Below are 27,514 nucleotides of genomic sequence, written 5' to 3' on the forward strand. Positions count from 1 at the left end.
TGAGCTGGCAAGACTAGACACAACCAAACCTAAACTAAATAAAACAAAACCGGAGGTCTTGGCGCTCCACAAAACGGAAATTAAATACCCAGTGTCGCAACTTAACATAACAGCCAAAGCAGTGCAACGAGAAAAAACAACAACATGAGGGTATTAATACACAACAACATATGAGATATACAGTATATATATATCATACCTCAGTCACAGCATCCACTCAAACACACACGCGCGCGCACACACACACACACGAGTAAGAACAGACATTATAATATTAGTATGAAAGAAAACACACGTCTGCGCGGTTTACCCAAATTCATATCGAGTCAATAGGACTATAAAGTCATTTGTGGAATTGATTAAGTTTTGCTTTGTGGAGAAGTTGAGGTAACCGTGGTTTGTTGCATGTCTCTGTGCCTGGACTGAGTCCTAGTTTAGACATGATCTGCTGGGAGACAGTTTTGGTCTACAAGGCCATGTGGTCTACATTGCTATAAACAGCCCTCTTCTCTTGCATCTCTACTATAACTCAATCTCATAAAAACGTGAAATATCAGGGTCATACCTCATCCCAAAATATAAACGAAAACCATAAAAGAATTGCAATGCACAAAACAAATGTATATAAAAGAGTCAAGTGCATTAATACAATATAATTGTAATAACACACCATGCTATCATTTAAAAATAATAAAAAATTAATTATTGCTGATTTATTACTATTTAACCTCTATGATATTCTTTACACAGCAATGTGAATCCTATTTTGTGTATTCAATTATCATAAAAATAACATCTTTATGGTCTTAAAATACAGTAGACCATGTTATTCCTGATTTTTTTTTTTTTTTTTTTGGGTGAAATTTGACCGAAATAGTTTTTCTTTAAATTAACCCTTTAAGATACACGTCGATTTAGAAAGTGGCACGCTGGAAGCTCAAGACATCAAACACATTGGAAGCTGACTGTTCTGACATCACACACGGCCCTGATCATTTCAGCATCACTTCCTAATATTAAACCACCAATTTAAAAAAAACACACCAGCCTAATGCTACTCAGATCAAGATTTTAGATGTCTTTACGAGGCAATGTGATCCTTGACCTTTATTTCCCTTTGGAAGGCACGGATGTCTCTTCTCGCGCCTCATTGTGAAAGGGTGCGTATACTGTAATGAACAGATACTGGTAGTATTAACAGCACTTAAGTGTAAACCGAGCAGGAACAGGAAACTCGAGTCTTAAAAATCAAAATCTTGCTTTTCGGAACTACTTCAGACTATCGGTAATGCATTTTCAATATAGTGTCTTATCTATATGTGCTGAGGAAATTACAACCTAATACAGAGCTATTACAATAACAATGATCGTGAGGTCACGAAACAGTCGGTACATTTTCAGTCATGGACTTTAAGTCTGTGAAATGCATCAAGACACAGTTTTGTTAAAATATGCTATTAGACAACTTAACGTCTAGTTTGTTTTTTCCTAAAAATTAACATTGTTTAACAGTAAAAAGCCTGTGGATGAATCTACTCTGGGTTCATTTACAAAACAAAAAATTTAAACGGAACATAAAACACCATCAAAAATACAACAGATACAAATACAAACGGACAAAAAGTGAATCATAAAAACTTCAGCTGAGCTCTACTGTGTACTAGTGTTTTTTTTCATGTGTTAGTCCACAGTGGGTCGTCATTTATTGTGTCCGACGCCCTTTTATTTGTCCATACTCCAACGACCACTGCTAAGGAGGGCATCGGGAAAGGCCGTACTCGGATTAGGGGTCTCTTTTTGGTGATCCTATCCAACAGCAGCCCCCTCACACTGGAGGACGGACTGGCGTTGAGGAATGCATTCGAGATGTGGAAATCACACACCGGTGCGGTTTGTTGCAGGGTATCAACATTTCCTGCAGATGGGGTGACTTAACCTTGTGCAATGCATCATGGGATGTGTGGTCTCACGGGGAGATTGCTCTACGTGGTAGGGGAGGAAAGGAAAGGTAGATTCTCCAAATGTAGCACTTGCACTTTCCTATTTGTCCACTAGGTGGTGCCACACAATCCACTTCCTTTCTCACACACCTCTTCATCATCAAACTCCAGGGGTAGGGGAGGGAGCGGGTTAGAAAAAAAGCACCTTTTATTTGGCTTTAATGTACATTATAAGAAAAAGTTAAAAAGTACAATAAAAATGGAGAGGGGAAAGATATCGAGTATATAAAGAAGCTAAGCGGCCGCTCGGCGGGGCTGCTGCGCAGAATGCGACGCGTCTCAACCTGTTCCTGCAAAAAAGAAAGACTGAATTACACGCAAGTACACACGAAAATACTTTAGGATGGATGCTTAACATATTGATATTAGTTAGCTATTATTTAGCACTGACTGGTGTTTTCGGCCGTCTCACCTTCCTCTTCTCCTCCCCAGCCTTCGGCCACGCCAGCGAGCTTGTAATGCTTCTTCCTCAATTCACCCAAACGCTCTCTCTCTTTCTGAAGCCGAGTCTCCAGCTCTAACACCAACACCTGGATGATTCATTCAAGAGTCAGATGCGTTCAATGCTTGTACAGATCGAATTAAAAATACAGGGTAACACGCTCACCTGTGCGTCCATTTCTTGCCTCTTGATCTGAGTGAGAGTCATAGTGGAAAAATCCATAGTATCTGAAACAAAGAGCATTCAGCATTAACAAAGCTGTGAAATTTAAAGGCGGGATGCATGATTTAAAAAAAAAACACTTTGGAAAAGGGAGCCGGGCCGAGAACCAAAACACACCTGTAGCCAATCAGCAGTAAGGGGCGCGTCCAGTAACCAACATCGTTGCCTGGGTTGCGTATGTGTGGGGCAGCTCCAGATTCTATTGGGGTAGGGGCGTGATTGTTTAGGTGATTTCGAATGTCAAAGACAGTGAATAGCCATCCAAACACAGCCGAGACATCCAGACTAAAACGAGATGAAATTTGGGCTGTCAGTGAAAATGTAAAGGTATTGTTTGTAGATGTTTAGCGGCATCTAGTGGTGAGATTGTTAATTGCAACCAATGGCTCAGTACACAGCTCCACCCTCTTTTTAAACGCATAGAGAAGCTATGGTAGCCGCCACAGGACAAACATTTCCCTGTGTTTTCGCTGATTTCACACTGTACTCAAATGCTGCCGCTCTGTCTTTTGCCACTCGGTGGGCGTAACCGCAGTCATTTTCGCCGAAGGTGACGTCACGTGCATACCCTCTATAGAATCTGAACCTTCATATGATAGACCCGCCCGCAACGATGTCCTTTAGACACGCACCTTACTTCTGATTGGCTACAAGTATGTTTTGGTACTCGGCCCGCCTCCCTTTCCCAAAGCGTTTTTCAGAAATTGTGCGCCATAGTCAAAAAATAAATAAATGAAACCAAACACCTTAATCAATGTTGACTTTGTTTACATAACAGAATATCAGACATCTTGTAAGTTACAAAAACGGCATGTAACCAAATTCAGGTTTATTATGGCTAGAAGTGGGTTACTCATAGCCGGACTATTATTGTTAACCTAGATGGTGAAATGAAAGCTATTTCTTGTCATTTGGCTTTGATTTGTAACCTTTAGCAGGTAGAGCAAACAGTATATGTGTAATATGCACTAGATGCATTATGGGTCTTCTACTACTTGGCCATATACAACTTTCTGTCCCAAAAAAATGCTCTGTAGCATGAGAATGTTCCCTTCCTAAAACCAACCACATGCAACTATCTAGCAATAGAAATGTGTCATGCTGACATACAGTAACACTACTGGCTATTTACACTTTACATTTTTTAAGAGTTTGATTCCAAAACACGATAAATGCCATTTAAAAACAATTAATTAGTTATTGCCAAAATCAGTATTATATCAGGTCAGTATTAAAAAGCAAATTCTTAATTTTACACAAAATCCAATATCCGCAGTGTTATTCTGTCATCTTTTCTCCCTTTTTTCCCCAAAACGCAATAAACGCCACTCCTCATTTTCTGCAGAATGCAATAAATCCGCTCCACAAATTACAGCGCACAATTCCATGCAATGTAAACAAACAATGGCGGCACGTTGAGTACACAGAATCTTAGTTTTCCTCATCTACTTTGTACTTTATGATCAACAAACAAACAAAAACAAAATAATACTTTAAATGGCATTGATAAACCTGTTGTGGTTTTCGGTGGCGGGGAGAAACGTAAGCCACTCGGGCGACGGAAAAATTCTCACAGGACAGCATCAAGCTTCTCTCATGCTAACACATTTTTGATTAATGCCATTATTTTTTTAATCAGTGTATACAACTAGTCAACTAAATGAATACAACATGGCAAAGATGAATGAACATTTATATGTATTGATTCAATAGATTTATAGCATTTTGAAAAAAAAACTTGTCATGGATTTATTGCATTTTGTAGAAAAAATAATTAGTTTTAGTAATAAATCTTTGACAATCAAGTTATGGATTTGAATTATGTTTTTATAACCTAAAGATGCTATGTGAACGTTTGTAACAGAAAATAGTGCTTTTCATCGTAATTATTCAAAATGGATGTATTGCGTTTTGGAACCAAACTCTTCATTTGTACCATACTGTACATTTGCGCTACGTCATCTGGCCATTTTATGCAAAGTGATATTTTGCATACTGTGGACGATGACATAATGCATTTATAAATTGTTTTCTTAGCATGGGTAGTAAACCGCTCTAAGCATACAAATCAGTAAGTAAAGCTAGCATTTGTATTTATTTTTATAATTTTGTGCTTATCAGCATTAACAATGTTCACAGCTGGTGTGAATGTGTAAACTGGTCAGTGTTGTTAAATGCCTGGGCTGGCACAGAAGAGATTGCAATGGAAAGTTGGATCTGGTGATGCCTGTATCTCTGGAGAGCAACATAAACCAGTTTATACAGCTATAGTTAAACTGGGGCAGTGTGTCTGTGGAGGTCAATGAAAACTCCACATGCTGCTCAGTCAGGACAACACTAGTTTACTTTCTGGGATGAGACCACAGAGTCAAATGACAGGAAACTATCGTGGGGAACCAAAACCACGTACGACAGCTCTTGCTGCAAACACATAAAAACACGTACCCGTATCCTCAATCTGAGATTTGCCGGACTTGGTTGACGCCACGACACCCGCGGTTGCCTGCGTGACTCCTTTGGAAGCCTGCTGCAGCCGGGTAAGGTTTGAGCTGCCCTTGTCTGCCTTCACCTGATGATAACAGAGACAGGATCATATAAAACCTTGGTTTAATCATCACGTGGTATCGCATGATGATTTGTTGCCGCTGTACCTTAGACGCTGCTACCAGCTGGGCCGTGCTGGCAGCAATCTCGTGCGAGCACACCATCAACTCTTCAAACTTGCCCTTGCCCTGTACCACCTGATCAGCGGCATCACTGCGGGAAAAAACAATTATCAAACACTTATTGTAACATCATATCATTTATTGGATTAACAATAACCTGTTTATAATCGCAACTTCACAATTCTGCATTATTGTGCCATCACAAGTATGCCAATATCAGTTTTTACATCAAATGTGGCTCATTCTATAAGATTTCAGAGCCTACGTTTATGTGTTTTCTCACTGTCTGAAATACTTACACTAACATGGTGGCACCCCAGCCCACAGCCTTGGAGGCCGAAATCAGACCCTCCGTCCATCGGGAGTTCTTGACGTAAAACTCCTTCATGCTTGCAGCACCCTGAAAAAACAACTTGATTGCTGTATTTATGCTTTAACTTTAACTCTTATGACATCACAGATCATATTTCTGGTTCCTAAAATCATTGCACGAGTTCGCTCACCCTTCCGCTCTCCACAATGTCCCTCTGCAGGTCTTTGGAGGAAAGCACCAGCACTTTGATGGCCTGCATAAGATCCGTACAAGACGCCAAGATCCTGTAGGGGGCGACAAACAGCAGCACTTGAGAGCGCATAGAGGCCTATCACATACTCAGGGTGGGACAGCTAAAGTAAACATCAAGCCCAAAATTGAGACATGCATTTGATGAGGAAATCCCAAACAATCCACCAATGAATATTGGGTATGTCATTGCTTAATCTTTGTATTCGCAACACATAATACCTTACATTGCATCTTGGTCTAACCTTTCATTGACTTCCATTTTGATACCAGTGTCAACCGCTCTAGACTTATTGAGCATTTCCTGTTTAACAGAAACAGAGAGACGTTAAACATCAGGAGTTGATCTGAGCATATTTATTAAGCATCTGTCTGTATGGCATGAAGAAAACAGTCCAAATACCCCGATTCTGGCCACGGCCGACTCCACAGCTGCCGATGTGGCCGCCATTTCTTGTTCCACCAGATCTCCAAGTTCACCCTGCTGTAGCTCCAGACCCCGTGGTCGTAACTTCTGCTCAAAGGAAATAAGTGAGAAAAATAATATGCTACTCATCATAGTGCATACTACATGTTTCAGAAATAGTGTTATATGGGTGATTCTCATGAAACCATTGAAACACCACGGCACTTATGATTTTAGCTATAAAATGTGTAATATAGTAATATTAAAAAGCATCAGAATTAACACAATACTGTGTTCTACCTTGCACAATGTGTGATTTTAACATAAGAATTTATAATTTGTCAATTTTATCTCATTTTCTGCTGAAATTCTCATTACCGCAATGCTTCTGGCTGTGTTTGAACATGTGTTATGTTGTAATTTAAACAAATTAAAACAAAAATATTTAGAAAAAAAATAAAGTGATTTTTTGCTAGACTACTTTAGATGACAGAAAAAATATTTACTGAATATTCATGTATAATAATAATGAAGAAAAATTAGGAAAATTATGTGTCCATGCCTGATGTTCTCATCCTCCGCAACACTTTTTGAGAACAGTTTAAGCACACATACAGAATTTTAATAAAGTTTGATTTTGAGTGACCAAGCACATAAACCAGTTACTTCAAGATGGCTACCAGGTAAGATCATTTTTTTTTTACAGTTAATTTGAAATATTTTCTTGTCAGAATGCTTACACGACATTTTGATTATCATTACCGCAACAGATGCTTATTAAATGTTAATTTAATTAATAGAAGCATAATACTTTGATTTTAAATGCATGTGCAGAATCTCCAAATTATGTTCTTTCAGGTTTGTCATGTCATTTTGAAAATATGTCAGTGTTGATGTTTTCTGACTGTTGCGGTAATGAGATTTTTTAGGACTAATTTTTAAAATTATGTTACAAGAAGTGTTAAATGATAAGTAAAAGTTTTTAAATTAATGTTCCCATTTACTCCAGACTTTGTTTTTCAATGTCTGGTGGGAAAAAAAGTAAATTTAAGCAATTTTTACATTTTCATGCTTGACATTTTTAAAACCAAGTTTTCGTGAGAATCACCCATATGAATGTATGGATCTTCTACATTTGTAAACGCATCGTGCTGTGTACTTTCTCCCACAATGCACCTGACCTGACTTTCTATCACTAACTTTGAATTATTTCACTGTATTCACATCCTATCTAAGAAAATCACACACTTCTAAAATCAATAATTGACTTAAAGACCCACTCACCTCGCCCAAGGCCATTACAGCGTTAAGTGCCGCCCTCAGCCGGCTGCAGTCTGCAGTCCCCATAGACTCCTGCTGCTTCAGTTGGCAAAGTAATGCCAGGGCCTCCGCACCGCACGCCTTCACGCTGTCTGCCAACGCTGCCCACGGACAGAGGAAGACAAAGACAGAAAGAAGAGAGCAGTGAGACGGGCCATCTGTCGCATGCAGACACCACACATAAGCTTAGCAGACGCATGACACAGATTTTCTGCCATATACGGCCGTGACGTCAGCAATTGTGGTTGTGGGAACGCCATTTGAAGCAGCTTTAACTAATCGATCGCATCTTCAGAGTCATTACAAGACACGGTGACACAAATGACCTTTTTGATTTATAAAGACTGACTCGGGGAAAGGAAACGACATTTTATATAAGGTCTCTATTAGTACTGTAAAGTAATTATACAGAGATCTGAGTATTAGATATTTTTTGCCCAAAAGTCAACTTAAAATAGTCCTAGTTTACCAAAATATGAATTGTTTCATATTTTACCTTGTATATGACTTCCATTCTTCAGCTGAACACAAACTATTAATTTTATATTAAATTGCTGGCTTATTATTACACGGCTTGATTCTGATTGGTTAGTCACGACATTTGCAGGTAACTTTTGTCAGGTACAGTCTATATTACACAAAAATGAAATGTAAATATGTCTTTTTTATTTTTATGTCTTTAAATAACATATATGATATCAGTTGTAAAAATAATTAAAACCAAATAGTGTGTTCGTGACATTTGAATGTCTTATCTTAAAAGCGAAAGTAATGTTTTTTTTCTCGCTGAGGGTCTCCATTCAATATTTAAAATCAATATTTACCTTTCTTACCTTACATATGATGTAAATAGCCTTGTAATAAGCGGGATAATGTACAGGCAGCCGTTTGTTATTGCTAAATAAGCCCCTTCAGTGTGATACAAGACCCTCCACTTCATGTCGAGTCCTAATAACAATCCTAATCGGGGCATATTTCTGCAATAACAACCTGCTGCCTATACATTATCATAGAAAGTATTTGTTGAAGCAACAATACCTTCCAGATTTTTATGAAATATTGTAAATAAAATGCTCTTTAGTTGTGCCTATATCACAAAATCCCACGCCTCACCTATCTTATTGGCAAGTTTACTTCAAACATTTGCACAAATTGCATAAAGATGAAATTTAGTTTCTAGTATGAATTGCATCAGTTATGTTTAAGTGATGACACAAGCTCATTTACATACATTTATGCATTTGGCAGACAAATTCATCTTAAGTGAGTTGCGGTGCATTACGAAGTACGCATTTTATCAATATGTGGGTCTCCAAACCAATGACCTTTGGCATTTGTAACTCAATGCTCTACCAACTGAGCTACAGGATCAAAGTTCAATTTGTTTAATTTGGGTGATTGAGATCTCATGCTCACCATCAGCTTGTTCCACTGGCACCATGTGTGAGGTGGCACTGCCCTGTACGATGACATCACCCACCAGGTGAGCGAACTGAGTCGCAGCCCGCACCAGCCCTGAAACATCTAATACACACACATACAGGAAATGGTTTCAATCTCTGACATGGTCTTACTCAGTCAATATTAAAGATATCAAGGTTATGTTCACACAATATAGTAATGTACATCATATTACTTTTCTTTAGGTAAAAAAATTTATATTTTTGCTTGTTTCTTATTCAGTGTATTTTTTTATTACATAAATATGACCCTTTAAATAAATTAAACAAACTTTATTTTTGATAATTTACTCAACTACTGTTTCAAAAGCATATATTTGACTGTTGACTACTTAAAAGGTGCAGTGTGTAACTTTTACAAGGATCTCTTGACAGGAATGCAATATAAAATACATACCTATATTATCAGTGGTGTATAAAGACCTTTCATAATCAAGTGTTATGTTTTTATTACCTTAGAATGAGACGTTTTATCTACATACACAGAGGGTTCCCTTACATGGAAGTCGCCATTTTGTTTCTACAAAAGCCCTTAAAAGGTAGGGATGCACCGAATCCAGGATTCGGATTCTGCCGAATACTGGGCTTTTTGACGGGGTTCGGGCGAATCTTAGATTTTTTTCCACCGAACCCTAGGCTTGCTCTACGCTGGTCGACGTCATGCGGCCATTGATGACACACATCGGGTGCTGACGTGGGGATAAGTTTTTTTCCGGTGAGCCGTTTCGTGAACGCACCTGGAAAAAACTAGCGCATCGCACCGCATTATGCATAGGCTTATGGTAATTGTCAAAATAGTTTTTCCCACTTGCCATCCTGGCATAATGTTGCATATCCTTTTTTTACAGTTAAAATCAAATAAAATGAAAAAAACACTGCTGTGGACGTTGCTTACTTCATTAATGTGTTTTACAGTGTTCATGGAATAAGGATGCGAATAGGATTCGGTATTCGGTTTGGACGAATCTTAAACAGTGGATTCAGTATTCGGCCGAACCCAAAAAATCTGGATTCGGTGCATCCCTACTTAACGGACAAAAATTTTTTACTAAGTTGTCTCCAACGATGACATGGTTGTCCGGTGGTGGCTACTGTAGCTTCATTATGCGTTTCGGTAACGGTGGACTGAAACGTTTGTTGCAATTTGCAACCTCACCACTAGATGTACTAAAATTTACACACTGCACCTTTAATAAACTGTAACTTGTCAAACTACATGCATGCTACTCATGATATAAAGTGCTTTTCCCAACACTACAGACTTTTGTGATATGTTGAAAAACAACAGTGCAAAAAGCAAATGAGTATGTGTGTGTGTGTGTGTGTGCAGGTAATTCACCCGTGTTATCTGACACCAAGCCATCTCTGGCCAACTGCAGGCTCTCCACGCAGTCCACAGCCACCTGGCACCTGGACACCAGATAATCTACATACACAAGACAGCAGGACCCATACTGTAATATTCATTACACGTTCACAGAGCAACTTTTATACAGCTGTATGTCTTGGTAAAGCTGAGGGTAATTTAAGTCGCTTACTGACCGGCTGAGCTGGTGCAGCTGATGTGTGCGGGGTCATCCAGCTGATTCAGGCTGTCCTGTATGATCTTCTCCGCCTCCTCCAGAGCTCCACGCAGAGCGGTCCAGCGCAGGGACACCAGCTCGCTCTCCAGAGCCTGTTCACGACTCTCCTATAGAAAAATAAGATCATGCATTTAGAAAGCTTGGGAAATTAAAATGAAATGACTTTATATGCAAGTTATATGCCCTCCTACCTTTTCGTTGAGCTGGTTTTGCAGGGCTTCGGCGGCTTTTACGCCACTCTCCCGCTCATTGGTCAGACTGCTCTGCACTCGCTCCAACTCCACCCCTAAACTTGCCAACTCCGCCTCCTTCTTAGAAAGCGTCTCCATAAGCCCCGCCTTCTCCGCCTCCAGAGCAGTAAGCTGAGTACTCATCTGCTCATGTGACTACAGAGGGAGTAAGAAATTATTTAATTAAACCCAAACCTTGATTTTTCACAGGGGTGCACAACATATCGGCAACCATATCGGTATTGGCCAATAAATTATTTTGTCCACTGCATGTTGGCTTTTTATTTCAGGCTCTCCAATATCTGATTTTTAACGTTTTGGAATCCATTCAGCCGATCTCCAGGTTTGGTGCTACCACTTTTAGCATAGCTTAGCATAATTCATTGAATTGGATTAGACCATTAGCATCGCGCTATAAATAACCAAAGAGTTTTGATATTTTTCCTATTTAAAACTTGACTCTTCTGTAGTTTTTCCGTCTTAGTACACGATGTAACTACAGAAGAGTCAAGTTTTAAATAGGAAAAATATCGAAACTTTATTTTTTAGCACGATGCTAATGGTCTAATCAGATTCAATGGATTATGCTAAGCTATGCTAAAAGTGCTAGCGCCAGATCTGGAGATTGAATTTTTACCTTTTTGGAATCCAATGTTTAACTGGAAAATGAGCATATTTTCAAAAAAAGTGGAGTGTCCCTTTAAATCCCTCACTGCTTCGGTTCGGAATCAACATGGCGGAGGACTAAATACGGCGTATAAAGACAGAGCGCAACGCGTCATATCCTGAAAACCATGCCCACCGGGGGGGAATCCATCCATCTCCAGTGACTTTGTATTGCGTGAGGCCGCCTCCTTGTCATTTCTGGCTTATAACAAAAAACAGAATAATGCCTAAAAGCTGCTGTGTGACAGGATGTACAGCTAACAAGCCAAGAAACCCAGAAATAAGTTTATATAAGCTGTCGACCTCAAAAAACGAGCGTTTGAAGACACAAAAGAGGAAAACAGGCAACTTTTCATAGTACTACTATTAGTAAAACAGCGCCCACTAGAGGGAAACGTAGTCTGCAATCCACTTTTTCTCCTTAAAGGCTGGGTTTTATGGCTCGACAGCTTATAAAAACTTATTTTTGGGTTTTTTGGCTTGTTAGCTGTACACGTTGTCACACAGCAGCTTTTAGGCATTATTCTGTTTTTTGTTGCCTCTCGCAATACAAAGTCAATGGAGACGGTTGGATTGTTTTCCCCTCCTGGTGGGCGTGGTTTCAAATTAGCATAACTGCGCTCTGTCTCTATAGCACACCTCTTGTCAAGCCTCACATATCCTTTATTTCTATTGTGTAATCTATTATTATACCATTGTGTGTCATATACATAAAGCACATAAGAAAAGAAACGTAGGATGTTGAGTTGGCTTTGTTAGTGTCAGTGAGGTTACGCAGGTGACAGAATGAGGTGGGGATAAAGAGCTGTTGATATATTAACACCCACATGCAGTTTGCGCACATCACTTAGGTAAATTCAGTCTTACATGCTAACACGAAATCACCACGTCCACCTACTCAACACAGATACGCTGAACCTGCAGTGAATTTGTGAAAAAGAGGAGTGAATAGTGACCTGTTAAAGTCTGTATGAACCGGAAGTTGTGACCGACCTTATTTCAGTATTGTTATGTATTTCAGAGTGAAACAAAATATTGAATGAGAAAAATAAAGTGCGTGGTCTGTTTTTGGCTGATTGGACCAGAGAGAGAGACAGAGAGAGACTAAAGAGTAGGCGGTCCTCCCATTTGTGTCCAGATTTTTTACTAGTGCATAGAATACAATACTTTAGTATTAAAAAAACCATATCGACTCTGCTTACTGAATAAAGATATAAAAATCATAATTTAGCTACAAAAAATGCTAAATTTCTGCATTACAAATAAATATTCACCCCGAAAAAATGAATTAACAATTCTATCGACTCCTCCAGCTTTGGAAATCATTTAAAAAATCCCAATATTCCATGATTATGGAAACCCCAGATTACTACTGAAGATTAAAGCTTCACTTAAAGATAAGTATAAAGGGAATTCAAAGACAGAGCAAAGGTTAACATCCCACCTGTTGAGAAGAAGAGGCGGTGCTCCTTAGGGTCTCTAGTTCGGTTCTGCTGGACATGACCTCGGCCTGTAGAGCTTGAAGTTTCTCTAACTGAACCCTCTCCTGCTCGTGCACACAAACAGGGATTTTTATGAAAGTGTACTACAGATACACAGGGCAGTGAAAGTGCATTATGTGGTTCACGTTAAGCGTCCAACCTGCTGACTTGCAGATTCCTGAGCGGCTTTCAATCTCTCCTGCATCTCCTTCTGAACGTTCTCCACTTCATCCTGTGCGGCACGAGCCACAGTCATCTGACGCGTGACCTCTGCATTCTGGGAAACGCACACAAACACACATGCGGTTCAGTACAGTAAAGAACAGAGCCAAGGCTTTTGGCTGACCCAGTTCTGCTTGCAAGGACGTAGGCCCCTCTGGCGAGATCAAAGTGAGAGAGAGTGTGATGCCAGCTTTAAAGTGTGGCAGAGGGGATCATGCCAAGTTTCATTTGTATGAAAAATGGAGTAAAGCCTGGTGGAGGAGCTGAACCACCTGCAGGTTTACAGAGAGGCACGAGACTGGAGATACCAATTGCAAGCAGTCTCAAGTATCTCTACGGTTGTTATGTAAGGGATAATTTATAGGCAGATGGTTGTTATCCCAGAAATAAGCTACGAAAGTGTGATCAAGACCTAAAGTGAAGCGAAGGGTCTTGTATCACACTGAAGTAGGGATGGGAGATAAATCGCCTGCGATTCTCATGCGTATCTCATCAGTAAAGCCGGTTTTGTGATAAGTAGTAAATCGCCATCACCTGCTTTCAAAGAGCCGTATTTCACAGGGAAGCTCGGCAAAATCGCATACATTATCGTATGCGATTAGTCCACAATTATGAATGCGATTTTGCAGAGCTTCTTGTTGAAATACAGCTCTGTGTAGTAAATGCCGCTCCATTTGAAAGAAGGTGATGAAAATTTACTACAAATCACAAAACTGGCTTTACTGATTAGATGTGCATGAGAATCGCAGGCGATTTATCGCCCACCGCTACATCGAAGGAGGTTATTTCACGATAACAACCGGCTGCCTGTACAGGGTTTCCCACAGCACTTTGCTGTTCGGGCGGCCCGCCTAAGCTGGATAACCCTACCGCCTTAACTACGTCATCAAAAATAAAATAAATAAAAACATAATTCGCTGCACAAAAGGCCATCAAGTGCATCTCGGAGAATAGCCACACGGCCAAATGAGAGAAAAACATGGTCCATCACTGTCGGAGGATAACTAGTAGTTGATAAAACATCTCGGAGAATAGCACGGGCGCGCTTCACACCGCGAGCGTGCGAGCGTGTACGCGCGCCACATGGCCAAATTGGTCCGTCAACTGCCAGTTGATAAAATGTGTGTCTGTGAGAACTGTAAGTGGACTTATGTGTTGGTTTTTTTTAAGCCTGTTATTGTATTAGTCTATAGTTCTTGCAAATTTAAAGTTACCTGGTGATTTTTGTTGTTCGAGCAACCTGCTAGCTAGGTTGCATGTGCTTGTTGATTAGATATAATTGTTAAGCGCTCTTGCTCACTTTATTTATGTGCATTATTTACATGCTACAAGAGTTACACTATTTTAAGATAATGTAATTAATAGTGGGAAATAATCAGTTTTTAAATTATTCGCGCTATCATCGTTCGCCACACGTTCTACAACATCTGCTTTAGTTTGTGTTTATTAACCCTTTAGTTTCACTTCATCACGCAGCTACTTTCGTTAGAGGTATCGGTTAAAACATTCATTCATTATTCATTATAAGGAAATAAAAGATTATTAATAATCTAGTATGTGTTCATTTTCTGTCATAGTTTCTTCAAATTAAGTTTTATTTGAGCGTTTTAAATAAAAATATTTTAATTTTCATCATGACGTGTACACCCTACCCTTTTGATTGCCACGCCCCTGGCCACGCCCACCCGCCCAACCCTATCACCTTAACTAACAAATTTTCTGCGGGAAACCCAGCTGTACATTATCCTGCTTATTACACGGCTATTTTCCTCATAAGTAGGTAAGGAACTTTAAATATTAATTTGAAATATATTTTTAACAAATGCAGACCTTCCGCAAGGAAAACACGTTTATTTTTTGTTTTAAAAAAAATAATAAGACGTTTATATGTCATAAACACATGATTTGGTTTGGTTTAATCATTTGTAAATATAAATGTCATATATGCAGACATATTTATTTAAACATTTTGTGTAATATTAAACTGTACCTGTCAAAATGATTGGTAGCATCCATGTTACTGTGTGTTATTAGTTTTGAACGGTTGTTATATGGGAATAGCAAACATGCAAATGTTGCGACTGGCCAATCAGAATCAAGCATTCCAATGACTGGTGTAATAAATAGGTATAAATGTGAACAAAACATTTTGCACAAAGACACCTGACAAGAAACATGTATTTTGACTGGCCTGAGACTGGAGGTTGATTACATTTGTACTACAGTCAGTGTATGGTGGATATCAGGATATCACTTCACCTTCCTCAGCAGGTCAGCATGGCTCTGGACCAGCTCGGTGTATTTTTCTTTCAGCTTGGTGTAGCGTTGTTCATTCGCCTGGGCTTTTTCTACACACAAAAACATGAAACGCATTACATTTCTGCATTATTGGTTAACAGAAAAAACTGGAAAACTCAAAGTCAGACCGATGTTGCTAGTACAGGATTCACTAGGTTGCAAACAGAGCAATGATAAACACCACAAAATAAATCTTTTCAAGCACACGGTTGATCTACAGTATGCTTGCATGCGGGTAAATTGGACTGCATTATTATTGGATTAGAGGATGGTGTGGATTGTTGTGCTTCTTAGCTACAGAGAGCAGCTGCGCTGTCTAATAAACATCCATCTCTGTCCTCCATCTGCAAACAGCCAGCTCTCGAATAACATATAACAGCGTTTAGTGATGCTGAAGGTTCAGCCCACAAAACATGCTGCATCTTTATCATGATTACTGTTAAAATTGATGCTCCAATACAACAGACAGAGGCAAAATAATTACATTTAAGAGGAAGGAAAACTTACAACAACCGCAATACAAGAGGAAAGGGTGTTTATGGTTTACAAAAGAGGAAGAGTGTAATTATGTGTGTTACTAAACATCAATTTGTGGACCTGAGGTTGATGCCCGCTTCTCAGATTTGTTTGCTCTAATATCTTCGATTCTGGGAATCAAACCCACAACTTTTTATGCTGCTTGCGCAATGCACCACCAGTTGAGCTACAGCAACACAGGACAGCATGAGACAAAATCTCTTACTCTCGATTTCACTGAGGCTTCGTTGCTCTTTCTCCGTGTCCTCTTTGACCCTCCGAAGGTCGTCTAGCTCCGCCCTCAGGAACTCGCCCTCTCCCAGCGCCTGCTGCTTCAGGTGTGTCTGCTCCGCTAGCTCCGCCTCCAGTTCATTCACACGCCCCCGCAGTGCTTGGCAAAGACGCCCACTCTGTGAATGGCCAAAACGTGCAATTTTCATTTAGGGACATTAGTACTTTCACATCTCTTCTTCTGTTGTATCCGTAGGTTCTCACCTCCAATCTGAAAGACTCCAATTCCTCTTTCAGGGCCTGTAGCTCAGCCGAGAGCTGCTCGATCAATCGGTCTCTGATAAAACAATACGACATTTATACTTAATATGCAAACGCTGTCTTTGTAGTTTTACAGGTATAAAAGATGACACATATTTGGTTTACGATCTTACTTGTCGTCTTTGCGCATGCCGTTCTGACCGTTGAAGTTGAACGGGTCTGTTGCGGCAGAGGTCCCGAAAAGGTCATCGAATTTAGTGTCCGCAGGGCCCTAATGGAGATCAAGCACAATGAGAAGCATTCCCATCTTTACACAGTCAACTAAACAAGTACCCATAATAAATTATGATGATGTTACTGTTATATGTAATATGTTATAGTAATGATGTGTTACTGTATGTAGTACCGGCAGAGGTGGTATATCTGTGTCCACCAGATCTTCAGTCTCCACCACATGTTCACTCTCAGGAGACGATGCCTCCGCCGGGATTACCACCACTGGACTGATGTGCTCGGACAGGGCCGACGCCCGCAGGAAGTTCGGAGGATTCTGAAAATACAAATACATGTGTGAATAAACAGAGAAAAGGTTTAGGGAGCCTACATGTATGCAAATAGAGACGCATCCTGTTTGGTATGCAGGAGTCTTACCTCAGGAAGTTGTGGGATCTGAATCAATCTCTTGAAAAACTGTAGGTTACTGGAGCGATAGAATAGACTCTTTAGTCTAGAGAGAGAGATTTAGACAGAAACGGAGAAATAAAGTGAGAAATGACAAAAGGGAGAGTGCCACTCAGCACAGCGGGAACTCGAGCGAGTCACACCATCTGTCCTGACAGAGAGACAATAAATATTGAACCTACAGACTCACTTTTTAAACTGCTCCTGAAAACGATCTCTGTGCCCCTGAAGAGTATCTGCTGGCAGACCTGGAGGGTAGGAGAAAACATTTAAACTGACTACATTTTACACATACACTAAATAACTTGATTATTTCCAATAATCAGAGTAAGGACTTAATCGCAGTAAGATGCTTAACATGACTCATGAAACCTCTTTACATGCAGTTTTTATTATCTGGATTATGTAAGGAATAATTGACGACGGGCCATTGAATTATAAGAAAATAATGCACACCAAGGTGGTAATGCGGCACGACGCGAAGCGGAGTTACACCGCAGGTGTGCATTATTTTCAAATAATTCAAAGGACCGTCGTCTGTTTATTCACACATGAATTTCAAATAATTCAAAGGACCGGAGTCAATTATTCCGCTTATACCACGGTTGCCACAAACATTGCCTATTTTTAAGACATTTGACAAGTTAAGTGTGCGGTTTACAGAAAAATAATCAACACCCATAGAACATTTCTCAGCCAATCAGAATGCAGCATTCAACAGACCCGTGGTATAATCACTAATAATTGTGGTTATTATTCGCACAGCACAAATAATGAACTCGCCTATAGGTGTGTTACTAGTCACTGTTTTAATTTATTTATGTTAAAGGACAAACACGTTCCCTTTGGATGCATTTCAAGTTTTTTATGCCGTGATGAACACAGAAATATTATGACAATGCCTGTAATGGTTTCATATGGCATTTCTGGAGTCATGTTGACAGATTCCTAATGTCAAGTTTACTACGAATTTGAGATTAAGGTTTGTGACAAAAAATGCATGTGCACTTCAGTTAGTGGGGTATAGATACGATTAAAGTGTTTACATGGCCGTGTATTGTGATTAAAATCAGCATACGCCAGGTTTTAATATGATTACACTTGATGTGATTGTGAGCTTAAATCGCATTATTTTGATAGAAGTATTGTGTTTACATCAGATGCAATCACAATATTTCCAAAATCTAATTATAATCGCATTATGAGGGTGCATGTAAACGTAGTCAATGATAATGTAAAGCTAAATGACTGTATGCCAAGCCTGACTAGTAACTATTGGCACAATTACATTTAATTTGATTTATTAAGACCGCATTACATGTAATCTGCTGTTTATGAATGAGGGCTAAATATAAAAACGGGTTAGATGCAAAAATATTGTTTATTTGACTTGCATATGTGTCGAACATCTGTGTACATGTCACATTGCGACAAAATGCAAGGATCTCCTGGAATCCATACTACATTCTCCTGCAGGCATATGCGCAACTTACGTTCAATAGAATGTATGAGATGAGACGCACACTGTACGCGGACCCTCACGCATGCATAAAAATATGGACCATACTTCAGCCTTTAGAGTTACTGGTTTGTGTTAGACACAGAGAGATGTTGTTTGTGGACAGCAGAGGGTTGAACTCACAGGAGTGGAGTTTGAAGAGCAGTTTGACTGTGTAGTCATATAGATGACTGCTGTCCAGAATGACCTGGATCAAAGGAGCCAGACGACACTGACCAGCCGCTGTCACAGACACCGAACGAGACATATCCAACGAGCTGAACACTAAAAAAAACAACACACATAAACAACATCTTATATAAAAGTACAACAGACAGCAGATCAAACAGTTTAACAGAATTATTATCATCCCTTTCTAAACGACATGTACCAATATTTATGTCCGTATTTTATAGGATTTTAGATGAAGGTTAGACTTGAACATGGATTGCCTGAATAACCACCATGTGTGCTGATCTTTGGACTAAAGCTCTTACACAAATCAAACCTTTAATTATGCATTTTAATGCAATACACTTATAGTGAAAATACAGTATTCTTCATCATACTGTTTTAAGGACTTTCTACCTTAAACGACAGTAACTTATTTTTATTTCCTTTTAACATGCTCTTTTCCAACCTATCCTCCTCATCGCCTCATTCACATTCATCTCCATCAGTCTCTCGCCCCCACCCATCTCATGCTCATTGATGCAGGCTCCTATGAGACTCAGTGTTCTCAGCACACAGAGGTGTGGTTTCCTGTACCAGTGAGCTGTGCTTGTGCCAACCTCTCCCTAATGCTTCCAGCACAGGCATACTGTGATCTAGCAGTGTTCTGGGTAGATTTAGGCAACTTTGCGATTTGGGTCTTACAGTTTAGCTCAATCAGGACAATTTCATTAATAGCATAGTCACAGACTTGCAGTACATGATAATTTGCAAAACAAAGAGGGATGTAAAACATGCTGCAGCTGGTGACTTAAAGGTATTTCACGCAAAATCTGAATAAAAACTAAATAATAAAAAATAATAAAAATCACAGCCAGTCAGAAGATATAAAAAATGGGTCAGTACATAAACAAATTGTTAAATAAAACAATTTAACATTATAAAAATACATTATTTATAAAAAAAAATCGAAATAAAAATCAATACAGTATTTGGATTGAAAATTGTTTCATTTCCTTCCTATAATTTACTTTTAAGATATAAAGTAAATTATACATTGTTTCTTTCATCGTGACTATATCTGATAATTAATATTCAGAACTTCATGTGCAGAACTTTAATTCAATGAGATCTCATTGTGGGTGGAGCTGTCAGCTGTGACATCATTGTAGATAAATGAATAAATTCTGTTTCTAGAACAGAATCTGCTGTTACTTGTCCCATATCACTGTAACAGCTAGTTAGGACAAAAACGTACATAAAAAAGATTAAAATGGAAAATATATATTTTACTGTACGTCTAACCACGTCTGGTTAGAACTAGTGATGAACCAAAAAGAAAATTCTGGGCCAAAACCGAAATTTCTAAACTTGAGCACAACTTTAAAGATACATGCAAGTCAATGTGATCTCTGACGCTAGAAATGCCACAGTGAGGGCAGTACCACATCACACAGAATTTGTGTGTTACAGCTTTCACCATCACGTCTTGTTGTGTAGCACTGTGATAACTGCCTAGCGCTGCGCTTTCTAACGGCCTAGCGCTGCGCTTTCTAACGGCCTAGCGCTGCGCTTTCTAGCGGCCTAGCGCTGCGCTTTCTAGCGGCCTAGCGCTGCGCTTTCTAGCGGCCTAGCGCTGCGCTTTCTAGCGGCCTAGCGCTGCGCTTTCTAGCGGCCTAGCGCTGCGCTTTCTAGCGGCCTAGCGCTGCGCTTTCTAGCGGCCTAGCGCTGGGCTTTCTAACGGCCTAGCGCTGCGATAACAGCTTAGCACTGACAAGAGAGGCAGAGCGCCATTTATTTTCGGTTTATTGAGAACCGATAATGTCATTTTCAGTTGAACTATTTTGGTGAAGAACCGTTGGTGCATCACTAGTAAGAACAAGGTGTTAAACCACTTAAAGATACATACGTTATATACATATACAAGAAGGATATACAGGAAGTGCGCTTTACCCTCCTGCTCTATGGGTGGCACTGAGAGGCTGGTTTGCCACCAAACACCACAAGAAGAAGATTGCGCTCACGTTTGGCAGAGGCTCTCAGGGTTCGTACACATTTTTACCAATACATTTCCATGACTTTCCATGACTTTAAAGGCAAAAAACATGACCCAGAAAATTCCATGTATACATAATAAAGAATAAAAATCCAATGAAAATTGGCATCTGCTAAATGCCCAAATGTAAATGTACCACGTTGGAGGAAATTTTGCGCAGTTCACGACTTGCCGGCTTCGCGCGAAAGTTAAAGTTAACCCGAGCGCGCGCTTAAACGCGACTCAAATACCCGATGCCTGGATTACATACACCATAATTACCCAATCAAATCTGTGAGAGAATGCAAAAGCATTTAAATATATTTTGTTCTCCATAAAAGGCAAGATAGCCCGTTGAGCAGGCGGAGATGCATTTTGCTTTGGGAACCCCGAGCGAGCATTCCCTCAACATGTCTGATCGGAAGATCGCCTGATAAAAATGAACATTTTATATATTATTTGGAAAAATTCCATGACTTTTCCAAAACTTTCTGGGTTTATTCGTTTTCCAGCACTTCTCCAGTCCTGGGAAATTAAGTTTTAAAATTCCATAACTTTTCCAGGTTTTCCAGGACCACATGAACCCTGGGCTCTACATTAACTGTAATTAATGGTGTCAATAACGTTCAATTTCTTGCAAAAAACAATCGATTGGCTTCACAAGATGTCAATATGTCACCAGGAGTCGCAGTGATTACTTTTGTATTGGATTTATCTGCTTTTTGACGTGGCAAAAACTGTTGACTTGCATTATTTGAATCACAGAGCACTGGGGTTTCTGCAAAATTTCATCTTTATTGTTCTACTGAAGAATAAATGTCACCAACATATCAGATAGCTAATTTTTATTTTTGGGTGAACTATCCCTTTAAACCGCAAACTTACCACCAAGAAAAAGATTCAGCTCACACTCCAAATAATCAAACATCTCCACTGTCAACTGGAAGCTACAAACATTGAGAAGACAGAAAACATAATCAACTCCCTTGTCATAAACGGACACAAAAAGCAAGATTGTGTTCTTACATTTAATAAAATAAATAAATAAATAATTAAAATTAACTTGACCTCAAAATAAACCTCTAATATGTAACCGATGGTATTTGTTCACAATCAGGAGTGAAACCATCAGACCAAAGCAATACTCACAAATTATTGACGTCGTTCTCGCCGGCTTCATCAAGCTGTCTATTTGACATCTGAAGGTTGCCAGGGAAACGAGGATTCTGGGAGAGCAGACGTGGGTGAACATTATATTTGAGGGAGTCTAACTCAATACAATCTTTTCAAACACCATGAATACAATTTGTCACGTGTTTATGTATTTTTTACTGAAATGGGAAGCAGGACAAATGGAAAAGCTTGTCTATTTTTTTATAACTAAGAGTCAGTCATAATTCACAGTTGGTGGCAGGTGGAAAAAAGTGGACTAGAGGCATTTATGCAAAAATCTGTACACCTGAGCATGAGATGTGATTTAATTCATCCAACATGCTTATATACTAAATGTCTAAATACTCACATATAAAAACTAACAAAGATAGTCTAAAGCAGAGGTCCCAAAATGTCTGCTTTAATATAATGGGGTCTGTATAACTAAATATCTATGCTCAAAAAGAAAAACCTCTACGTCTGAAATAGCCCCATACCCTTATACGGTGCACTATCTGAGTACATTAAGTACTGGACATTATCAAATGCACTCATTCAGTCCCATGATGCATTGCAATATAACCTCACAACTGATGTATGCTCACATAGCTGCCTGGTACTCATCCACAGTGAGGCTCACACTGAATAAATTCCCACATTTCAAGACAAGATGACACAAGCAATCCTTCCTGCGAACTCAGCGTGTGAATTCATTTGATTTCATTCACTATTTCTAGTGCACTATATTAGTAAAGTAACATAGGAAATAGTGAACGATAGTGGGCGATTTTGGACACAGAAGATCTATGAAGATGGTGATGAATTCTCAAGTAAAGGTCTTCAAGGTCTCAGTCACTCACTTTGATGTGAAACTCCATTTTGGTGATGAGCAGTTTGAGGTAGATGCTGCACAGCTTCCCGTAGCCTTCGCTCAAATGACCCTGAAAGGAGAGGAGAGGAACGGAGCGATCACTTTAAAATTTAAAATGATGTCATTGCCCTTCATATGCAACACAGGCAGCTAATAAGGCCTTGATGCGATCTCAGTTTTTCTCAATTATGAGTCATTGGGGCTGATAGAGGTCATGTTTGGGGAGTGTGAACATGTTTGTGTACACACATAATGGGAACAGCTGGAAATATAGTAAATGAGCTCATTCTTTCACTTCCTGTCCCCTTTACCACTCATTGTGACATCATCAACAGGAAGTGGACTTAACCGTTCACAGGAAGTGTTTTGTGTTAGTGTATCGTCAGCTAGTACTACAGGTCCTTTCACTACACATAAAGTTACAACTCAGCATGTTCCACCTAATCCTTCCTGTTGACTCCCGTGTAAAATATTTTGTCATCATTTACTTGTCCTCATGTCAATCGGATTCTTCTCTGTAACACAACAGGAAATATTTTCAAGAATGTGCACACTAGCTGACAAAACCACCACCAAAGAATAAGAAAAACTGCATTAGGAACCTTCATTGCAGGGAGAATGAGCAATGTTCTCAGATCAATATTTTGAGTTTTTTTAGCAAAACTAATTTGGAAATTTTACTTTTAAATTCAAATATAGTGGCACATTGATTTATATTTTTATTTAATTTATTTCCTTACGCTATTCTTAAAGTAATACTCCAGCCAAATGTAAAAATCACCCCATGATTTACCCACTTCCAAGCAATCCGAGATCTTTAATGCGAACACATTTGGAGTTATTTTAGTAAATGTCCTCGCTTTCCCAAGCTTATAATGGGAGAAAATGGCATCAGGGTACAACTTCTGACTTTGAAGCCCAAAAAAGTGCATCCATTCTTCACAGAAGTAATCCACATGGCTCCAATGGGTTAATAAAGGTCTTTTTCGAGTAATTGATGCAATATTGTAAGAAAAATATCTATATTTTAAACTTTATGAACAATAATAACTAGCTTCCAGTAACAACGACATCTTGGACAAGCTAGTTATTATAGTTTATAAAGTTTGAAATATGGATTTTTATGATTTTGACTGAAATTTCGACATATGCGGCTGCCCCGAGGTGTTTGTTGTATTTTCAGGTGTTTGTTGTATCACCTCCTACCTCTACAATGGCTGTATAGGTGTACTGGAACAATTCTTCCTAAAATGCTTTAAACTTTCATTTACAAAGCCGTGAAACTCACCGAGTGGTCGGGGGTGTTCACTGGTATGCTCACACGGGGGTCGCTGCAGAAGATGCTTTCCAACAGGTGTTTTAGCATTCGTTGTAAACTTGTGGACCTATTTTTCCAAACGCTTCACACCCGTACATTCTTCCGCCGAGAGCTTGAATAATAGACACACCAGCACAGTTGGTGGCGATAATCCACCTTTGCCAATTGCAAGAATACAAACAAGGTTCCTGGTGCGGAGTAATACCGTACCTCACAGCACATCTAATACAAGTCAATGGAGTTTGACAAAACTACGATAAAACAGCTGTTGGAGGGCATCTTTTGTAGCGATTTTTGTGTGAGCATATCAGTGAACACCCCTGACCACTCGGTGAGTTTCACGTCTTTGTAAACGAAAGTTTAATGCATTTTAGGAAGGATTGTTCCAGTGCACCTATTAACCCATTGTAGAGGTGGGAGTTGATACAATAAACACCCGAAAATTCTCGGCCAGCATCATGTGTCCAAATTTCAGTCAAAACCGTTCTATTTCATCATAAACAATCTGAAAACAGGGCTTTAAGTGTAAAATACCGAACTAAAGTCAGAAGTTGTTCCCAGTTTTCTACTTTTATAAAGCTTGGAAGAGCAATAACATTTACTAAAATAACTCCGAATTTGTTTGTCTGAAAGATGATGGACACATCATACATGTATCTCGGATTGCTTGAGGGCGAGTAGTTCATGGGGTAATTTTAAATATTTGGCTGGAATATGCCTTTAAGGAAGTTGCGCCACTGCGCCACCATGTTTGAAACACCTCCAGGTCTTGCTTTATCAAAACCAGATACTATGGATGCGCAAAGTCCCTACCCCAGATGATGTAATTCTTTAATGGTTGACTCTTTTTACTGGAAGGCGGGACTAGAGCAACCATATTGACCCTTGCGATCTTCTTTTTTTTCTCTTCTTATCACCTCTCAAATGTGGGTAGGTTTCTTTAAAAATACCAAATTTTGAACCAAAATCTGGAGATAATTGCACTTTTGTAAAGGACTTTTGTTAGAGATCAGACTCAGAACGATGATCAAAACATACACAGAGTTTTTACTGTTTTTGGCCTTAGTGGATGTGTCAGTGTTTTATAAGTTAGGTAAGAGCGCCACCTGGTAGATAATAGCGGAAATATGGATTGCCGTAAAAACTCGTCATTGACAGGGAAGCGTTTTCTCTTAATTGACGAGATAACTTGTCAATGGCTGGGAAATAGTTTACAAAATTTGAGTTTAATTTAGCTGAAGAAAGGAACATACATACATTATATATATATATTCCAGATAGCATAAATGTAACTAAATTATGAGAATATTTTCATTTTTCAGTAAACTATTCCTTTAAATCAGTGGTTCCCAAACTTTTTCAGCGTGCAGCCCCCCTTGTGTACGGTGCATTCCGTCGCGGCCCCCCAAAGAAAATTTGTGACAAAACTGTTCTAAAACTCAACATTTTAATAAAAAAAAAACATTAAATTATACAAAAAGTATAGTGCTTTTGGTTAGTAGCCTTATTTTTTTGGGTTTAATTACACAGAATTCATGATAAATTAATGTACTTCATAAAATGTCATAAAACTGGGGCCCCCTTGGCACCATCTCGCGGCCCCCAGTTTGAAAACCACTGCTTTAAATCACTACTCTATGTTTCACTGATGACCTTCAAAAGCCATGAAGATGAGAAGATGTTGACAGGGATCTTGGGTGAATTTAAATAATGTCAGCTTAAATTTAAATTTGACCTTTTTTAAGACTAATTTATGGGCATGGCATACAATATAAGGGACAGCAGACTGGTACTCATTACAAGTCAAGCTCTGCACGTCTTCCTCCACAGTGCCAAACACAAACCCGTCATCATTACCTAATTACAGATCATCTCTCTGCTGAAGATATAGTGCATCTGAGTCATGCACTGAATGTCAACGTATTCAGCTATCAATCAGCAGAAATTAAAATTAGACTGCTGACTGACAATCTGACAGTTTCTGTCAGTTTCTCTGGGACGAGCCTCTATTTCACTGTGAAATCATTCAGTACGGCTGCCGTGAAATGCGTGTACTAGCTTACCCACATCCTGCTCATGTCGGTCAGGTCAGACTTGTGCCTCATGGAGTCTTTAATGACCTGAGAGAGAGAAAGAGAGAGAAAGAGAGAGAAAGAGAGAGAAAGAGAGAGAAAGAGAGAGAAAGAGAGAGAAAGAGAGAGAGAGAAACAAAGTCCATCCCACTGTGAAATGCTTATAGCTTGGCTCCTAAATGTATTAAGACAATTTGCTGTCTATTTCTTATATTATAAGCAGCTACCTTTAAAGGCAGGATCCTAAATAAAACAGAAGGCCCAAGTGTGTTGTTCACGATTAAGATATTGACTCGACTCGCCTGAAAAGTCCACTCCCCTTCTCACTCTCATAATGGGAGAGGGAGGGTGTTACTGCGCCGACTCGAAGTACTCCCAAAAGTGCTATTACGCCATAAAATATAGTTTCTCTTTTAAATCCGCTTAGAAAAGCGCTACGTTTTGTTTTGTGCCACCAAACTTTTTCGTGTGGCTGCTTGTCTTGAATGGGAAGACCGTTGATGTGTTTGGTCACTTCTGGCTTTGTCTCTGAGTGGTGCCGTTGAGTGAATGGGGCTAAGCTAATTGCTATCGAAGTGTCGCAGCGCGCTCCAGCGCTTACGTGCACGCACACAGATGATAGAGGGATGTATCAACTCTTCTTAGTTAAGGTAAAAACATAGTTTAATATTGAAAATGAGTAGACTATTCCTTTAACACTGGAACCCACCGTAATGATAAGTCTGTGTTTTTTATTCTGAGTCATTACAGACAGCCCTCTCACATGTCATCATATTGCTTAGTTGATCTGTCACGTGTGCAGCTCGGACATTCACGTAACCCCTGCGCGCATCAAAAGGTTTTTATGGAGTTGGGTGATGGTGAGTGGTGGCGCAACTGACATCTTCACCTTTTGAATCGCGCTCAGGCGCGATTGCGCTCACACCACAGCCTTCCGCGCCTGAGCCCAAGTAAACCGCTCTTGAGCCCACCTCTGCAAGCCAGCCAGGGCGCGATTAACCAAATCTGAGCAATCACACTAGTCAAACGAACCAGGTTTTGGGGGTCAAACACACCGGAGCGCGGTTTGGATAGTGTGAGTACACCCTAATTACTGTTGGCTGGGAGTCATTTTGAGTAAGTAGCCCAACACTGCCTATTACACACAAAT

At 39.5% G+C, this 27,514-nt stretch overlaps 1 protein-coding gene across 2 annotated transcripts in view; it reads right to left on the reverse strand.

The window, feature by feature from the left end:
* Positions 1–1,065: 1,065 nt before the first annotated feature.
* The window catches only part of hip1 (huntingtin interacting protein 1), a 46,352-nt gene continuing 19,903 nt past the window's right edge, over positions 1,066–27,514 (reverse strand). For both annotated transcript variants that reach the window (XM_055196185.2, XM_055196186.2), the window contains exons 4-31: positions 26,356–26,412; positions 22,964–23,044; positions 22,101–22,177; positions 21,837–21,898; positions 18,890–19,030; positions 17,438–17,495; positions 17,218–17,293; positions 16,973–17,116; positions 16,740–16,837; positions 16,570–16,642; positions 16,301–16,484; positions 15,520–15,608; positions 13,199–13,315; positions 13,002–13,103; positions 10,853–11,047; positions 10,621–10,768; positions 10,418–10,504; positions 9,035–9,142; positions 7,583–7,719; positions 6,296–6,406; positions 6,138–6,196; positions 5,834–5,927; positions 5,630–5,730; positions 5,316–5,421; positions 5,110–5,233; positions 2,608–2,669; positions 2,413–2,530; positions 1,066–2,290 (exon numbers count right to left, since the gene is read on the reverse strand). In XM_055196185.2, the coding sequence (XP_055052160.2) occupies positions 2,280–2,290; positions 2,413–2,530; positions 2,608–2,669; positions 5,110–5,233; positions 5,316–5,421; positions 5,630–5,730; positions 5,834–5,927; positions 6,138–6,196; positions 6,296–6,406; positions 7,583–7,719; positions 9,035–9,142; positions 10,418–10,504; positions 10,621–10,768; positions 10,853–11,047; positions 13,002–13,103; positions 13,199–13,315; positions 15,520–15,608; positions 16,301–16,484; positions 16,570–16,642; positions 16,740–16,837; positions 16,973–17,116; positions 17,218–17,293; positions 17,438–17,495; positions 18,890–19,030; positions 21,837–21,898; positions 22,101–22,177; positions 22,964–23,044; positions 26,356–26,412 (2,820 nt within the window). In that variant the 3' untranslated portion in view covers positions 1,066–2,279. The remainder of the gene's footprint in view (positions 2,291–2,412; positions 2,531–2,607; positions 2,670–5,109; positions 5,234–5,315; positions 5,422–5,629; positions 5,731–5,833; positions 5,928–6,137; positions 6,197–6,295; positions 6,407–7,582; positions 7,720–9,034; positions 9,143–10,417; positions 10,505–10,620; positions 10,769–10,852; positions 11,048–13,001; positions 13,104–13,198; positions 13,316–15,519; positions 15,609–16,300; positions 16,485–16,569; positions 16,643–16,739; positions 16,838–16,972; positions 17,117–17,217; positions 17,294–17,437; positions 17,496–18,889; positions 19,031–21,836; positions 21,899–22,100; positions 22,178–22,963; positions 23,045–26,355; positions 26,413–27,514) is intronic.

Source organism: Misgurnus anguillicaudatus, chromosome 24 (assembly GCF_027580225.2).
Source record: "Misgurnus anguillicaudatus chromosome 24, ASM2758022v2, whole genome shotgun sequence".
NCBI classification, from domain to species: Eukaryota; Metazoa; Chordata; class Actinopteri; order Cypriniformes; family Cobitidae; genus Misgurnus; species Misgurnus anguillicaudatus.